This window comes from Macrosteles quadrilineatus, unplaced genomic scaffold (assembly GCF_028750875.1).
Source record: "Macrosteles quadrilineatus isolate MER2022 unplaced genomic scaffold, UCM_ALF_1.0 Scaffold_2__2_contigs__length_208266976, whole genome shotgun sequence".
NCBI lineage: Eukaryota > Metazoa > Arthropoda > Insecta > Hemiptera > Cicadellidae > Macrosteles > Macrosteles quadrilineatus.
This window is the reverse complement of record NW_026542595.1, coordinates 124,169,099-124,188,825: the sequence shown is the minus strand read 5'-3', so window position 1 is coordinate 124,188,825 and position 19,727 is coordinate 124,169,099. Positions and strand designations below refer to the sequence as shown.

The following is a 19,727-nucleotide window of genomic DNA, read 5'->3' as shown; positions in this document are numbered from 1 at the left end:
GTGTTACTGGGATCTTATCTCTCTAGCGAATCTGGTATTGAGATTATGCGAGGGCAAAACGTGCTTAGTGATTCCTTCTGTTTGATTTCTTTACTAGGCTGATAGAAAAATAATCTACCCTGTTTAGGGAAACCATTGAAACCCAATGTGAGTATTAAGTATTGCACATAAATCATGAGAAAAATTGTATAAGGGCATTGAATGTAATTCTAAATTTTTTTTATTGTATTGATTAGTTTGATAAAATATGATAAAATTAAAACAAGGGCCGCAAAAATGGTATCTTAAATCTTGTTTACATAGAATAAGTGGTTTAAATAAAGTATAATAGGTGGTTTACGTAAATTATATGAAATATAATTTGTTTAAGTTATCCAACTTTAAACTATCAAAATAACTACAAACCACATGACATTTATTTTCATTTAAGGAAATTAATTTCGTAAATCCTAGATATATTTATCAGCTGCACTTTAAAGTCAATCAACTATTTACGGTACTTTGTATATAATATTATTGATTTTTAACTATATTTGCTACAGTACCTTACGATCATTAATTATAATTATCCATGTTCCAGGTAAGATATGCAGACAAAGCAGATTTTCGTAAGTTATTTCAACCTTGAATTGGACTTTTTTAAGACATTAAAAAGAGAGGACGTCTAACGTTATCGTTTACTTTGCTATGCTAGTATTATAATACTAAAGTCACGATTACTGTGGAAAAAGATTTGTGTATGTAACTGTAAAGGTTTGTAGAGAAGAAAAATGTGCAAATTGGACATCAATGTGTAAGAAGTTTTATGTTAGCCTACGTTCCCAACCCTCTGTCTTTTCGATTCACCCAACCTTTTCTACCCTGGCCAAACATAAACTTACCTACTCTTTCCTCCAAATAGAGCTTACATGTTCATTACTTTTCTGGGTTTGAGTGTAAGTGTGCGCATATTTATAATTTAAATGTATTAATGTGACCAGTGACTAATTTTCCGCTTACTTATTTATGTATAGTTCTTATAATAGACTTATTCACGACTTGGCCGCAGGGGTGGCTACACTTTAGCAACATTTTACCATCGGAAGCCTTTTAAAATGAGTGAGGAGGAACTTGTGGCTGTTTTGAATATCGATAAAGGAAGTAGAAACGCACATTCGTGAATTCTCTGAAGCATCATTATTTTTACACCCTAACAACATTGTATGGGATGATGTATTTTCAAAATGCAGATTGTTTGTGTTATTTTTGGATGAGCGTAGCTTTGCCGAAGTAATGACATTGAAGACACCGTTTTGAAAAAAAGCGTTGTTGCGGAATCATATTCCACTAGAGGAAACTTATTCCTTTATTGTTGCATCTAATCGAGATAAATTACATTGTTGTAAAACCCAAACTAAAAAAGATTATGCAGTAAACAGTGCAGAAATGGGTGTAGGGAGCTACTTGTCTTTTAGGGTGGTCGGTGCCTTAAAATGACATAGGGGGGGTTAATTTATCGCTGCACCCTGAAAAAGCGCTCCCGGACGCGTTCGTTTTTCTTTCGCAGGTAACCGAGTACGCTTGGTGTGACCACCTTCAATCAATTTAATTTTACTATTTTTATCTCTGTCACAATGGCCAGGTCGCCAAAGAGTATGGTCGTAGCCTCAACCACGACATAGTCGCTAATGTAAAACCAACCAATACGCATCCAATGCACGTTTTCGTAAGTGTCTTTGGAAGCCCAAATTACGTTTGTTCTAATACATAAATAAAGCAGCTTTACGATTCCCTTATACTACATGTTTCTGCATTGTGAATATCCATCAAATGAATCTATATATTGTTATTAAGATTCAGTTATCATGTTATCAATTTTTTAATATCACACAGATCATCTTACTCTATTATAAACATACTATGAATTCGTACGCACCAAAATGACCGTCGCTGTCTTTAAGAATTAAAATTTCGAAAAACGTGAAAATTAAAAGTTAAAACTTTTTGAACGTCCTAAAATTGCATTAGTCATCAATAGTAGCCTATATTTCGTACCTAGGGCCGAAAATGAGGTTTTGCCGGCTCGAGATTTTTTTATATCAATTCTTATATTAATCGAGAGCTGCAAAACCATTTTGGCCCGTGGTACGAACGCTATTTTTCACCACAATATACCCTATTACCACTATTCACCACTATAATAAAGCACACTGATAGTCAACATAACTACAAATTTAAGGTTACGGTATGTGAAGAAATAATTTGAGGAATCAGCAAAAATAAAAATAAATATTTGCTAGGCAACGGTGACAATAACACAGTTCTGTTGCAATGCTATGGATTTTGATTGTGTATTTAAAATGCATTCATGTTTTAAGTAAGTAAGCGGACGGCTGATTTTGCGGCCCCGGGCTGTAAAAACCTGCTTGGTCTCCAAATTACGATGAAAGCTGGCATGGCCAGCAAAACTTAACTTTCAGCCACCAATTAACATATGTAATACAGCCAAAAACATCATAGTGTGGTGAAAAATAATTTAAGACTTTTTATTAGGTAAATAAGCTAATAAAGTCAATATCCACGACGCAGTATAGGCCCAATTGTTTTCTTACTAGTCTTAGAGTAGAGTTTAATTCCATACTTGCTTAAAAGAGCTATCAAGTATGTACATTTATATGCACGTTTGTTTGATTGTAGTGAACTGTACATTTTCTGTTTTCAATAAGGGATTCGAGGTAACGAAGCACCTAGACAGTAGCGAGGAGTAGTTTTGGAGGGAGGTTGTAATAATGGAGGGAAGGTTGTCGTCTGTCTACGCACAATCTGTCGCGTCGTCTACTTCAAGTAACGAACACAAACTTGCCTTAAGGGCTCTTGTTTTGGACACCCCTTACCCCCTTGCTCCCGTACTTAACTCCTCGTTTGCAACAGCATCTCTCAAAATCCAAAAATAAAACATTTTGGTTGTAGTTTAAATAGATCAACAATAAAATAAATGCCTGTAGCTAAGAATATTTTTTTATTCATGGCTTTATTTAATTATGAGCTCATTAAGCTCTAGGTTTAAATAACTAGGAAAATATATTACAAAAAATATATGGTAAAAGTTTATTGTAATTGTTTTCAGTTCTATTAGAGTAAAATAAAATAAAATAAACAGGAACATTGAATTAAAATGGTTGTTCTAAATACAACATAATGATATGTTATCATTTATATAATAATGATACTTGACCAATCTAATTATTTGATATTCCTTAGGATATTCTTTATATATTTTCAAAAGTAATATTTCTAACTCAAAATAAATAAATCTTATATGCATTTAATTAAACCTAGTTTTTCATAAAAATTACAACTCACTAATTACAACTTATTTTCGTAACCTATCTATTTTCTCTATGGACTGTTTTGGTGCTGAAATGAACTGGATGGCAATTAAATCACCACACATATATTTATGAAACGTAGCTGATTTTTTTTTAAGAACACTATAAAATTAATTACTATTGTTTCAAAATTATTATTTATATTATTTTATTAGCAAAACATATAAACACTATTTTACTTTTTTTTATAAACGCAGTGATAATCCAATATACTGAGGGCCTAAATATTTTGTGACTATGCTAAAAAAATATAAATTAAGAACATGTGTACTAGGAATTAGCCAAACTACAAAAAATAAAAAAAATAATTTATTTACGGAGTATTTTTTTAAATTTCTTTACAATTTATGTATTTTAATCAATGTTTTAAATGGACATACTATTAGACTCATATCAATAGATTGAACAATTTAATATATGCACAACATGAATCTTAATATTAAACACTATAAGCAAAATAACTGAAAATCCACTCTAGTTACTTAAAAAGCCCCATCTAAGTATGAACAAGTTCTAAAAATAAACCCCGACTCCTTGATCCTTTTAATTAAGCGAATAAGGTCTTAAGGGATGTTGTAATCGGATGTAAAGCATTGTGTTAATTAAGTAGCCTCATCCTGAGATCCTCTCAAACCGCGGGGGTTAGGTCTGCTCCTGTAGGTGGGTCTGGTGGGTCACTAACCTCTACTGGGGGTTACTGGGGCACCAGGGGGTGGCTAGGGGTGGGGAGGGAGTCTATGACGTCACTTTGACGTCACCGCCAGAATTACACGTGTTCGTCGGCCGACCCCGGGAAAATTTTTACAACGAAGGAATGAAACGGTGTTGCTCTGAGTGTTAGGTTCAAGTAATAAACGTTTGCTTGTTACTGTATTATTTTTTTATTTGTGTTCCAACACGATAAGGATTTGATTGAGAGAAGGAAATTAATGGTATAAAACCGACTTTGGTACTATATAACGTCGAAAGTTTGTTATCATCAATAATTGTGAAATGACAAGTAAATTTAGATCTAGAAACAAAACGAACCGATGACTTTCAGGTTTGAAGGCGAGCATTGTTTATAGTTATACATGTTGTTTTATAGTTAGTTTTTATGAATAGTTTATTATAATTAAGGACAAGAGTTGTTTTGAAAAGCAGAAATATTGTATCTGAAAAACGCTTGCTAAATAAAGACATTATTATTATTATTATTATTATTATTATTATTTTATTATTATTATTGTAACCAATTTCTGCCTAGCAATGTATTTTTTCTACCTTATTTTATACTTATAATATTTAACAATTCGGAGGTAATGTTAACGATTTACAAATACGTTTATGTATGTTAACTAATTAAACCTTATAGTGAATTATTTATGTGGCCCAATTAAGATTATATTTACCATAAATATCTATTTACACAATAAGAGGTTTCTCCATAACGTAAATTTTTCTTTGCCTATCCTCCGAATGATTGTGTACATATATGAAAATTAACTCAGTACTACCAACAGAAACTGTTACGAATATATTATTAAAAATAATTTTCTCATCTATACAATCAAAATTCTCAAACATATTCTTAAAATCAAAAATATAAATCAAGACTTCACATGCGACCACAGATGAACAACTCATTGCTACCAACATTAAACTGTCCGTTGTCGGTCGCACCACCACAGAGTATAGTGGATGTTTACATTTCAAAGGGTGGTCATCCTGTGGAGGGCTCTCGGCTCAATTATCATTCGCTGTCATTGTAAATGTCATCAGTTATGTAAAAGTGCTCATTGTGGGTTGTGCTTTTGTCACAGGCACAAGACCTATTGGTACACGATTATGGTTTAGTCAATGCTATAGTTAGGCCTATATTTGCTTTATTTAAAAGTACATGCTGCACATGAATGGTGTCATACAATTTAATGTTGCGAACTAAATATAGTGAAAAGAATCAAAATGAAAATGTCAATTTATAATAAAAAACTACCAACCAACAAATTTCCCCTAATTAAGTTTCGATAGCATAGAACTTTTTTCTGAAATGTTTTGTCATCTGTAATTTGTGTGTGATTATCCAGTAACTGGTTATAAGACTCTTTAAAACCCTTTAGGTTTTGGAAGGATTAATACAGTTTATTTCTGTGTCGTGTTTCATAACAATTCCATGATCCCAAGGTATACAATGTCAGTATACATATATATATATATATATATTGTTTAGAATAAAATAAATCATAAACATATTGAGCCAAAACATGTATATATTTCTAACCTTGGAAATGTGTTTTTAACATAATTATTATTAACATTATGAATTGAAATGAGGACGCCACCTTAGTGCGTATTCCAAAATATGAATGAACAATGGATGTAGAATGGAGCGATATGACCTAATATTTCCAATGATACCTAATAATGGTTTTTAAGTGATAATTTTTTTTTTAATTTTTCGTAGGTTGTCACTCTATATAAATTATATTGAATGAGATTTAGGAGTGATTAAAATTAATTATTTTCAATGTGTCCATAGGACTTTTTTATAGTGTTTTTACATTTAAAAAGGCAACTCGCTATGACTGAGTTACATAAGAATCCGTAATTTCTCGAACAGCTCTCTTAGAAAAAGTGATTTTTAAACGCAATTTGAATTTGTAAATTTGTTTTCTATGTTTTTAAATTGAGGTTTGTAACAGAGTTTAAAATAAAATATCCTACATGCTCGATCGGAAATTCCGGATGTGTATTTTTATTTTGTTGGTTGGCTGTGCCAGTGACATTTTGTATAAAATTAATTCAAACGCTTATTGGAGAAACGGCCTAAGCCACTCCAATTATTTTTGAGTAGCTTAGGTTAGCTATTCACACAAAATATCGCCTTTAAAATGTTTTTAACTGCGCACATCAGATTAAATCCCTTATTGCAATGAATATTCCAATGTACTTACTTGTTTTATTGAACAGAGCATAAAATCGTTAAGTACATTGCCCTAACTAAACAAAGACAAAATGGCATTAATCTACATCAATCATGAATATTTTTTCTCGAAACAGAATTTTTTTATGGTTTCAGTACCTGTAGATACCTACCCGAACAAATAATTATTGTCTTATTGTCTAGTAGCTGAAAGGTTTTACTATTAACAAGTTATACAAATTTTGTTATTAAATTTACGGTGGTTTTACAGCTGTTAATGCTTCCATTCTGATAAAATCTGAATAATTACCATAATCATAATGGAAAAATCTAAGACACTAAATACAAAAATTCATGTTTTATAACTATTTCAACATTTCAACACTTCACGTATTTTTCACAAACTTGCATCAATACCAACAAGAATTAAGATTCCATGATTTTAAAACAATGTGGGTTGTATTTAAAATCAGTAAAAAAATTAAAAAAATATATTTTTAATTTGTTTAACTAGACTATTTAGATTATCACAGATTATAAATCACCTATTTAATAAAGCTAAATTTGTAGCTAATACTTAAATACCTAGCTTTAAAAAAACTGCACTCTTGCAGTTTTGAACTACAAAAAAGATACACTACGATGTAACATACATTTATAGGTGGACATAATAAACTTTTTTATCGCAGAAACAATGCAAGAGGCTGTGTAAAACATGCAGCACTGAAAACGTGCAAATATTCTGTCAAGCACTTGGTTCACTTGGTGATAAAAATATCCTATGACGAATATGATCGACTTTACAGATACCCTTATAAATAAAAAGCAATACAAAGTAATTAAATAATAAGTAAAAAGTGTCAGCATACTGACACGTGCCTTCTGTTATTAGCTTGTCTTATCCCTTATAATGGGTTAGTGGTGGGAGAAACTATAATGTTTTACGGAGAAAATCACAAAAATTGCAATAACATTTACATCATAATTTTTACAGCTTTAATGATGGAACGATTTTGTTAAGAATCGGGGGACCATAACATACTAAATGTAGTAAAAATCGTTCTGACCGTTTTTATAGAAATTGAATATTGTATTATTTTATTTAGGGTTTTATGAGATAATCGCAATTAACAATCCGAATAATCAAACACCTGGATACACCGTGGATTAGGATCCACATACCAAATTTAATCCAGCTTTGACCATAGGTGTAGTTTGTACCTTTATAGGTGTATGGGTGTACACACATCCACAAAAAAGAAGAGAAACGCGCTCAAACATTACTTTATAACCACTTTTTGGTTTTAGGAGACCGAAAACAGATATTTCAACCCAAAACAAATCTTTTAACATTTCATATGCTTTAAACAGGTAATTTATGATAATTATCTAATTTTTTAATCAATATTATTAGGACATAAACTGTATACTCCGGTACTATAATTTATAATCTTCAAAGAATGGAGTACACTTTTTACATTAGGAAATATTTTGAGACTTTAATCATGATATTATACAGAGGATTTGTGCAAACTACTCATATGATCCGCCTGTAATTTATCACATTATTTTTTAAGTAATCAACAAATGATAAAAACCTATTATTTTACTAGTTAACTATTTATGATGCTATTTGTTTCTAATAATACTTTGAATATCTGACTGTGTGTATAAGATTAACGAAGTAACTAGAAAAGGTACAAGAAGAGAGAACACTTTTTATACTAGGAATAATATTAAGACCTAAAGGATTTTTGCAAATAATTACCAGTCTTAAGAAAAGTAATTATTGAATATTTTTTTGACAAATGAGTGATTGGAACATATTTTGTATTAAGTAAAATATACATAATATGATTTTGTGTAAAGATTCTATACCAGTAGTTTAAAATAGACAGTAATTCACAGTACAAAAGATAGATACTTCACAGTGTTCTTGTCGAGTCTTTGTTATTTCAGCTCAAACCTGTCCTTACAGAAGTCGCTTCAATGAATTGACAATAAAGCTACCTTTAACGAGTCTTTATTATCTTGTCCGTTGGATCTGATATTAAATTCTCCTTTGTTAACTGCGGTCTTTTGTTGGAATATTGAAATAATTTAGTGCAAGTGCTATAAGATTGTTAGTGAAATCACAGAAGTTTCCTGACCTAGGGCAGTAAGATTGTTCTGCATTTTTATAATACTGTTCATACTTCCTGTTCATTTGTATGTCAAAGAGTTCAGTTTCGTTCGTTTAGTCAATGATGTTGGGAATTCAATAATGTCTTCACATTGTTCAAACTGGTAACTTGTACACTTATTAAATATTGCAGTAACCCCAAACATCGCTATTTAGCTCTTGTTTTTCCATTTTTGGAGTAGATTTTGTGTTTTTTACCATACAGAAATAGGAAAGAATTTGAAAACACTTAATTCCTCCTAAAATAGAAGAAATATTTTTGTATTTACTGTTAAGATCATGAGTAGTAGCTCAATCTCATTACGAGGAGTTTATTTTTTCTTGTATTGGTTAAAGGGTTGCCAACCTAACAACTCTAACGTGGCAATATCTTACTTTCATTCGACCGTGAAACTTAAATCATAGGTTGGGTTTATGGGGACATATTCGTAGTTTATGGTTGTCTAGAAAAAGGTATAAAAGGTCATATTACGTTTTCTGAGATACTTTTAGGCGAAGAAGATCTAATGCATGTAAATCACTCGTAATAACTCATAGAATTTGCATTTTATATTTGTTGTATTATTTTAGTATTTCTAGTATTTTTGTGTCGATGAAATCAAAAGTAGTTGTCTACAATGCTTAACAGATTCATCAGTTTTTTTTAGTGTGTCGTCATACTAATAACTTAATTTGAATTGAATTTGAAAAATTATTAACATAACAGAGTTTGGTTTGCCTTTCCAATTATTCATATTCGTCTAACTATTAAAAGGAATTGAGGTATCATATCTAATATTATAGTTTTACATAATACCACTCATATATTGTGAAAAAAAATGTCTTGTGCTTATAACTATAATTCAAAATGTTTTAAAACACTCCAATGCCAACCTTTTATCAAAATAAATTGTATGGTCCCCAGATCCTTGACCTGCAAGGTCTACTCGAATATAAGTGATTGCTAATTTAGTATTTCACAACGGATTATCTGCAAATATATAATAAAAGGTGTCTTACTATAAGTATTAAGGCGATTGCATGCAAAAGTGTTTTAATTAACAAAATTCCAGACATGGCTGATTTCCAAACCTCTTTGTAAATATGACCCAGTTAAGTCTTGGCTGACGCTCAGAATCAATCGTAGACTACGTTCTACGTATTACTATCCCCTCCTCGTTCTGTTGGCGAGAATCACATGCAAGAGTGAAAAGGTGTTTTGTTCGTACCATACAGCCGGTGGCAATTACTCAGTTTTTCGTAAGGGAACGTGGCAAACCCTGGTAGTGTTGCTGTTGTTAGAAAGCATCGTTATTGAATAGCCAGATGAGAAAATTTTTACAGTGGTTGTTGCGCACTATGAACAGTCAAACGCTGATAGGCCAAGTGGTTCAAGCCCATATTATATGCAGACGGTCGAGAATCGAACCCGTGTCTCCCGCACCGCGAAGACCGAGACGCTAACCACTAGCTAGCAAAACTCAAATATCCGCATATGTATGGTTCAGAAATAGTGGTTGATATAAAAAAATGGTTAGTGGACGATTTAACTGTAGAAGATATTTTTTACGGTTATATAGTGGACAGTTTAACTAAGATATTTTTACGGTTAGATAGTGGACGGTTAAACTTAAGAAGATATTTTTACGGTTAGATAGTTGACCGTGTAACTGTAGAAGATATCTTAACGGTTAGATAGTGGACGGTTTAACTGTAGAAGAAATGTTTACGGTTAGTTTTCTTTCGGTTCCTAATTTCTTCATAAGTCTTCCAATATTTGTCGTGGATTAAGTGCACAAGAAAAACCCTGCTATGAAACCTTGCTGTTCTCATGTGTTTACATAAATGGACCATAAAGTGTCCTTACAACACAGTTTGAACACGATATGTCCTAGAAATAATTTTGAGAGGATATTAGTGTTTTTTGCACCTCTTAACAAATACTACGTTTTACTAGCTTTAATGACTTGTCAAGCATTGAGCACCGATGTATGAAACATCCTATTGAGTCTGACAACCGAATCAACCGTGGTTTTTCTCATTCGATAGGTTTTGTCGTTTAATGAACATCCGATGTATACTAAATAATGCAGTGATCCACAGATCCAAAACAGTATTCAAATAATCTAGATTTTCCAGTCTCGTGACTACTAAATTGACACAGTTGATACATAGCATTAATTTTTTATTCATTATTAATTAAGGTTTTTAAGGGCATTAGGGTTTTTACGCAGTAAAGCTTCGACTAATGGAGACTAAGTAATGTAATTTGCAATGTTAAAGATGTTTCTAGTTAATTGTATATTTGTAAATTGGACGTTGACTATAATAGTTTTTTGTTAGATAGTCTACGGCACTGAATTTATATTATGATGTGCAAATGATGATTTTATATTCAATCATTTAATATGTAAGAACTAGCTATGTCATATGTTTATATATACCATTATGTTTTACGTATGACTGATCCTGGTCTTCTTACTATCGAACATTAATCTTTTGCTGAATAGCAACATTAATTGAAAACAATTATTTCATTTCAATGAAGAGAATGATGTCCGAGGAGATATAAGACTTTGAATATACTATTTAATTGTAGCGTAACTTCTGGAGTATTGTACTATGATTATTTAAATAGTTATTACAAAAAAGTAGGTCATATTACCCTGTTATTGTAGTTAGACAACCACGCTCGCAAAGTCTTTATGCCGTCAAATATAAGTAGATGATAAAGTGGGACTTACGAAAGCATGGTTTCCTAAATACAGGAACAGGATTTTTGACAATACTTATGACTATGTTACTTACTATTGTAATAATTACTATTTAAATGGGCTAAACTAAGCAGCTAGCTTTTTAAATTTTAACTTGCGTCAAAAACCAAATACTGTTCCGGTTCGTTAAAGGCCAATATAACTGAATTCAAACTAGTACATTGGAAAACTGGGTAGTTATTTGACATGTAGGTGATTTTAGTCGTGTCAGTTAAACTTCTGTTTCAAGAACACAATATCGACACAATTTAAAAACTACAACTGAAATGAAAGAACGATCGGTGGTTTTCAATTCTTAATCCCCACAATTCACTACGAGTAGTTAATTATATCACGACAGACAACTTATCACGTTTATTCCCTCGTGACGTTTAATTATCAACGCATGTCAACGTGTTGCGACAAGTTGGTACAAAGGGTTATTAAATGGAACATTGGCTTGTCATGGGATGAACAACGGCAGTGCATAATACAATATTTGTCTACTTTGACCAATTAGGAGCATAACATGACTAGGTAACAGTAGTTTGATTTTGTAACCTACTGATCTATTTTGTTAGACTGTTAAAGAAGGCAACATTGTGGCGATTCAATTTCAACCATATCTATTCTTCCTAAGTGTTTAGAGGCAACGAAAGATCGACGTTTTTTCATACTATACAGAAAATGTTATAATACTGAAAGTTGTTGTGTCCCACCATCACATCCTAGGACACTAGGCTTTACCGGGACCGTTTTCACATTATTTTAAACTTTGTCAACAGGGTAGTGGCATTATAACTGTGATATAAATTTATTGGTAATAGGCGGGATTTGAATCAGAAACCTTGGGGACCGAAGGTCTGCGCTTGTTGTGTTCAACCCTTACATCAGCTTGCTCCCCATATTACTGACCTTAAATAGTTATTAAATGCCAGGGGAGTTGCGTTCACTGTTTGACAGACCAAAGTTCACAAAATACTCATTAAAATACTTATTAATTCGTTTACAAAACCTTTAAAATAAGATTATTTATTTTGGCCTAGCTTTATCTTCCAAATATCAGTAATTAAAATTTAAAATTTTATACCTCCTAGTAAATAACACATCGCAACATGGCGAAAAATTCAAACATAGTTTAAATACTTTGATGACAACAATTTGTGGCTTGAGGACATTTTTAAACCTACTTTGAAAAAGGTTTCTCATTGCAGACAGAAGTTGAGATATATATGAAGAGACAGACGAAGATCTAGCACCCGACTCTTGAACATGAAGAAATTGGTTCCGTGCCACCCTCTGCTGTAAATGTAGCGCATTGAATTTATTGTCTTTGGTCTCGTAAATAAAGAAAAACAAAACTAATGTACCGGTAAGTTTCCACACCAAAATTGAATACTTTCCAAAAACCTTGTTACATCGCTGAGGGATAAAGTTAACTTTTCAAATAAATTTACAAAATTAAATATCATGAATTATAGTCTAAGTTGTTAAATATTATCTCATGGAAAATGGGAAGTTGTAAATTTAAAATGATGGATTATTAATATTATTGCCAGTTTAGATGGGGACGCTACCTATAAATTTAAACCCAAAAATGAGTGAAGGATGACTGTATAATGAAGTTAGATGATCTGTGTAGTTTTGCCACTGACTAAGATCAGCTGCTTCATTAGTCATGACCATTTATTGAAGGATGTTAAAAGTCTAAGTATTAAGGACAGCTGTGTCCGGTTTCCAACCATTAGAAAGTTACTAGGATTAAAGGAAACAAGATTGTTTGATATAAGCGTATTTTTTAGATTTGAGAACAAACACGGCAAACTTATTGCTGGTCGTTAGAAAGTTAGTAGGCGCAATAAGTCTCGAAGAAAAACACCTTCGAGGTTGAGGAACTCCGTAATTTGTCCCTCCAAGTTGACAAACTATCTGAAAATGTGTCATTCTTGACAAATAACAATATTATGGCTATTACATTTACAACAAATAATTTCTCCCCAACTTTCTCCAAATATTAAAATCTCATTTTGATGTATAAGATCAAGCTGTGGATTTCAATTTTGCAAAATTTACATTTGACAAAGTACATTTTAATAATACTAATGTTCAGAGTTTTTTGGAATATGAACGCCATTTTATTTCTTAGAGAAACTAAAAAGCACAAAAACTGTGCAAAAACGTTGACTAAATATAGTGTTCAAAATAATATAAATGTAAAATTACTTTCCAAAGAAGCCATGGCAACCATAGTCAATGACACCCTTTTATAGCAAAAAACGTTATATTCAAGATGAATAGTAATTTTCCTGCCAGAGCTGATTAAATTATTTAAAAAATTTCCATTAAGAAATCCAGTATCCAAACTAAAAAATAAAAAAATAATAAAAATATGAGCGATATTCTAGTCAAATGCATTTTTTGTTATTAAAGACTACTTTTTAAAGAACTCTATTTAAATTATTATGGTAAATTATGCATTTGGAATTAATATGTACAAATTGAACAAACGTTCACCTTAGTTATCAGATTCTGTGTGTTTTTCAAAAAGACCATAGAATAAGTCTATGATTGAATGAATATCTAAGTTTTACAAAATAATGTTATATAAAATAACCAATGTTTAGTATCATCCAAACCAATAAATCTGGACTTGATTGATGTAAGGAACCTGTAAACTAAACTAAGTTCAAAAAATTCATAACCTAAATAATCATAAACGTATTTTCTGAACTTGGTAAAAAAGTGAACATCCCTTCGTGTTAAATATACCTTTAATTTTCTATATTTGGGAAGAGAGGCAGTAAATTCTCCCGTTCTACATCCCTGAGTTACGGGCAGCACGAAACCAATTTCTTCACACATTCCAGAAACATGCTACATTGCCATTGGTTATCTCCTTGGCCTGAACAATATTTATAAATAAAAGGAGACATTTTTTGGAAATGAAGTATGTGTAAAACCACAACCGTGACAAGTATTTTTACTGTATAGTTATTTCAACATACTTTTTTAGGGGAAAATATATCCCAATATTGCACTTACGATGTGTTTTGTGTGTTTTCCTCTGTAAAATTGTTTTAGAACACAGTATCAAAAAAGGTTGCATGATTTTGCTTGAACAAAACTAAGTACTGCACATAAAATAATCTTCTGTTTTATTAATGTTATTGACTACAGTTGAAAATGTTGCGAATCTTAGGACAGATTTAGTTTAACAATTACTTCAATTAATGGGAACCCTTGGTTTAATTTGGACTTATAAATATCTCAAAAAGGCATATATAAAAAATGAAAAAAATATTTTACTATTACGTGTTTAAAATATACTAGTAGATTATTTTTTGATGGAACATTTCAACTTATTACATCGTTTACTTCCATATCTTTCCATATCAAACACATGTTTAATCACTATTAGTTTTAAATATTAATCATGAAAACTATGAAAGTTGAAGATTAATTGATTTGCAATAATCACTTAGGCAAAAAAAAAACTCACCACAAAAATTAAACTCCAAACAAAAGAAATGTTAGAAATAATCAATAGCTTTACTGTGTTTTTAAAGTTCATAACTGCAAAGGATAACAATTTTATCTTCGCTTATATACTTTTCCTACACTGTGTTTTAATTGCACTTCGTTTCGGAGCCAAAGGAAAGTTCTCCCACTTTCAAGTGATTTTTTTAATGGAATACACCTATATAATGTAATCAATCTGTGGAGAAAATTAACATGGTTAAGCTAGATAGGGTAAATATGGAAATGAAGTTTAACAGTTAATCACTTGAAGACGGAATCAGTTTCCTTACCTCCCGAACCGTAGCCTAGTAAAACACACATAAGCAAAGTCCATATACTAAAATTAAAATAGTTTTAAAAAGTTGCATATTATAAATATCGGTTGGACGAATAGGGTTCAGAGGTAAAAAGTGTCGATAAGCCCTGTGGTCATAACACCCTTCCCAACCCGTCCAATCTTCCCCGCCAAGTCGGCCAATGTCAACGTTTCGACACGCTCCAATAATTGGGCCACTCCCGTAGGACTTGACTACAAACACCAATCGTGTTCAACATGCAATACGTTCCACCTGCCACCTTCACATTGCTACTGGACCAGAACAACTTTTTAACTATAGAGTTTAAGAATTTTTACATTGCAAAAAGCTGAAAACAATTTCTACAAATTTAAGCATCGGTCGGGGAAATTTTCGTTGAATAAGTGTCTTCATTTTGTCATTGTAAATAGTGTATATACCTCTACCAGTTTGTTGCCTTATTTGTAAAGGGCATAAATCTTTTTTATGTTTTCTTGTTGACTTTTTCTGTACTTGTTAGCGAATTTCCCATATAGGGAATAAGCTATTACCGTTGGTCTCATGGTAAGACCTAGACCAGGGACCGATTTACTTTTTCGTTTTGAGGTCCCCAGAGACCAAAAACACCATCCGTTCAAATTCATATATATATATGTCCGTTAGCACGATAACTCGAGCAAAAATGATCCAATTTTGATGAAATTTGGTACAAACGTGTAAACCTATGTTTATTTCAACGAGTTCGCGAACCAGTATAATTGGACCATGGGAACAGGGGTTTATGGGGGGTTTTATGGGGTAAAAATGGGGGTTTCCCATTTTTTACCCTAAAAACAAAAAAATTTCAATTTCTTTATGAACCATTTTGTAGAGATTAAAAAAAGAAATAATTTAGTATATTGAAGCGCTGTTGTATGCCTAACGGTCATGGAGAAAATAAAAAAAGTGTAATTTAAAATTCCCATGTTATTCTTATGGAGAAAATGAAAACTGTTGTAGTTTACTTGTTTAGGGATATATATTGATAAAATTTGGCAAATTTATTTATTGCATCCTATACTATTGACATATGGTCAAAAAAACACTTTTTACCTTCCCCGTAGCAGCAAACCTAAGTACTAGTTAAATCTAATGTTATTTAAATTGGGAATAAATATGTCTTATTTATGGAAATATTTTAGTCAAAATGTAATCAGACAAGTTGAAATTCGCTTAGTCTGCAGGCTTGCTGCGGCGGGGGTATTTTATATTTTTGAGAGTAAAAATTATGCTTTTGACTTTTTCCTGGGGAATCAAAAAGGAAATGTAATGTCTACTGGAAAAACTATAAGATTATGAGTAATGATCAAATGTAACTGAGTACATAAAAGCGCGAACGGAAAGGAAGGATAAATACAGAACTGTAAACAAGGTAGCTCACTAAAAAATGCCAATTTAAAAACATATTATTAAGAAAAAATTGTTATTGGGTGGTAAAAAAGTATTAAGAATTATAATCACTGTTCGAAAAGTGAATGGCTTTAAGACACTTTATTCCCAACGGGGCTTCTTTCAAAGTATAGCATTTATGTGTATACTAAAGATCAATTAATTTCCCCCCAAATATCCCTCCAGATCGCCCAAGCAAATCGGTTTTCAACTTGGAAACGTGTATACCAATCACTAACGAAATTCGTGCAATTGTAACAATCTTTTATAGAGTATAATTTTATGATTATTTTCTTTTGGTAATTGACTATACAACGTTAAACCTGTAGGATTTATTACAAAGATCATATCATAAACCGATAGTTTTCTTTTAACGATGTAAATGACGATGTATAAAAGGGTTATAAATATTGTTTCACCTTATGTTATCTTTTAATGTATGTATCATTTTTATACTAAAATTGTTTGAAGAAAAATCGTTTTATCCAAAGTTTTATTTTATTTTTATTTTTGAGGCGAATACTGGATATAGATCCCGTTCTTCTCACACAAAATCTGATGCCCTATCAACTAAGACACAGTATTACACCACCTTTCTGACTAGTTTAAAAGCTTTAACTGTTTAATTTCAAAACATATCTAACAATACATATAAAACGAGAAATGTTTTCGTTATTCAGCCTAAAATCACGTAGAAATACCTAGAACCATATGACAAAGACCAAATCACAGCGCCAGGGATGAAAAATGTCAAGATTATTCCATCCTTATTGGCCAATACATTTTACCAGGCACAAACAATCAGCCATTTTCCTTCAAGTCATATGTCATGTTTCCTGGGTTTTGTTGGGTTTCAATGTATTTTACTGTTGATAAAAGGAAACAACCAATATTATTTTATACATTGGAAGCAATTAGACGTAATTTTTAATAAACTTTTGTCTGGTATTCAAGACAGGGGTTTTAATTGGCCTGCCTAATGCCTTACAAATACTGTTAATTTAACGTCAACCACTTTATTTATTTTTGGATTTTCAACTACTATAACATTTTATGAAACGACATCCATTTTTGTTGCATAAAAAATAATATTCTATACACTAGGTGAAATATGTTTACTTTAGTAGTATATTTTCTCTAATGGAAACGTAGAAGTAAGCTATAGCCAAACTTAATAAGTTCATCGTTGTATTCAGTGCAAAACCACACTGCATCACTTATATGTATCAGGGCTAGAGATCAGGGCTCTTGCCCTGTATATATATACTGTTCTGATGTTTTGGCTTAGTTGATAACTATTTTCAGAGCAGTGATAGTCAGTATTATAGTCTGTATGATGGAACTTGTCTCATACCCCTGGGTTTACCTGGGTCTGGACGGTCCTTTTAAACCATTGGCCAGGTAGACCTTGGTCAGAGGACAAGTCCCGTCATACAGACGTTATCGTTTCGATACTGTCTTCAAGATGGCCAGCTTCTACAAAACCGTTAGTGAATCAGATATTGTTAGTATTGAAAGGCCGGTTACCTTATAACTTATATGTATATTTTCTATTTTTTAAGCTTATTTTCACATCCCAAATCTAGCTTCTCCAAATCATTACGTGAGTTTCTAATACTAGTATTTGTTTCAGCAGATAGCAGTTTCCTATTGGCCAACGCACAGATAGTAGATTTCCCCATAGTGTACTGCAACGAATCGTTCTGCAAGATCTCTGGTTACAATAGGGCAGAGGTATGTCTTTCTAAAGTTGTATTTGCAATTTTATTTCTCAATCAATATTTTAAGTTCGTGCTAAGTAAGGAATGTAGATAATATCTCACATCGTATAGTATCAAGTTTACCTTTTTAGATCAACTATTAAATTCATAATACCTAAAAAAAGCACACACTGGGTTATTTGGAATCAGATTATTTACTGTGATAAAAAATATCACCAAAATCTAAAAAAAAAAAACATTTAAAAACTATTTAGGTTTAATCATGTTTTCACTATTATCATAATACATAGGATTGAATAGGTATATAGCTATGTTTAGTTAAAGCCTGGATAATATACCAAAGAGGTGTGTTGTATGTAATTTTCATTTGGAAAACAAAGATTATAGTGTATAGCATTTGCAACAAGATAAATTATTATTTGGCTCGTTTCCAGATCGTCGGAGTGTTATAGAAGCTCATCCTTTTGAGTCTAGAGGCTGAAATAAATAGACAACCTACACTGTCTTCTTGATTTATGTCATAAATAATATCTTACCATTTTTATAAAGTTATTAGTGAAATGTCCGCTCTAAATTTAAACTTGCCAGGGATATCAGACTCATCTATAGTCTGTATGATGGAACTTGTCTCCTAGCCGGATCTACCTGGCCAGTTCTCAGGTAAGGCATAGAGTGAAGAGACAGGTTCCATCATACAGACTATAATATTTTAGGTTTGTAAATTTCCTTGGAAATTGCATCCCTGGTTTCTCTAAGAAATTATTCCTCACGTTGGATATTTAAATTAATAGCAGAAAAATTACTGTATGTGTGTGCTGTATAATTTTATTTCTAGAACTATCAGATTGGCATAGCATACGTTATCATCTTTATTCTTGAGAGTTTGTAGCCTTCCTTAATTTATTAACTTCGATTTGATACTTTTTCTTGATTATATTATTTATAGACTTAAAACTTCAACTTTATTACTTTTGCTTTAACAATAGCCCATGAAATGGATCAAAAATTGTACCTAGTAGACTATTTTTAACAATTAAAATTATTTTTGATTAATTTGACCACCAATTCACGTGTCGATGCTATCGTGAAATGAGTAATTTCCATTGTATTCGGTGATGTTTTAACTAAGCTAAACAAAAAAAATACTTACATCTTAGGATCGTTTATTTCACAACAATTACATAAATTGATCAAATACAGTTAAAATATATATTTTGCAGTAACACTCTTTCAGAACGGCTCAATAATATATTACATATTTAAATGTAAAACTGGATATATTTACTAGTCTACTGTAATATCCAAAAGTCAATGTTAATGAGTCATGAGGGAGAACGTTGTTCCTAATTTAAAATACTTCATCTACCTGTTGTTTCAAGATACTAAAGATATACGTAGAGGAAACTTGTTAGGTTAGGTTAGGTTAGGTTAGGTTAGGTTTGGTTAGGTTAGGTTTGGTTAGGTTAGGTTATGTTAGGTTAGGTTTGGTTTGGTTAGGTTAGGTTAGGTTAGTTTAGGTTAGGTTAGGTTTGAAATGAAATGAAATGAAAATGATTTATTTAATCAGGCAAAGTTAGGG

General features: G+C 31.7%; 1 protein-coding gene across 3 annotated transcripts in view; it reads left to right on the top strand.

The window, feature by feature from the left end:
• The window catches only part of LOC128986146 (potassium voltage-gated channel protein eag), a 130,748-nt gene that overhangs the window by 55,372 nt on the left and 55,649 nt on the right, over positions 1 to 19,727 (top strand). For all 3 annotated transcript variants that reach the window (XM_054406315.1, XM_054406317.1, XM_054406314.1), the window contains exon 2: positions 18,064 to 18,161. In XM_054406315.1, the coding sequence (XP_054262290.1) occupies positions 18,064 to 18,161 (98 nt within the window). The remainder of the gene's footprint in view (positions 1 to 18,063; positions 18,162 to 19,727) is intronic.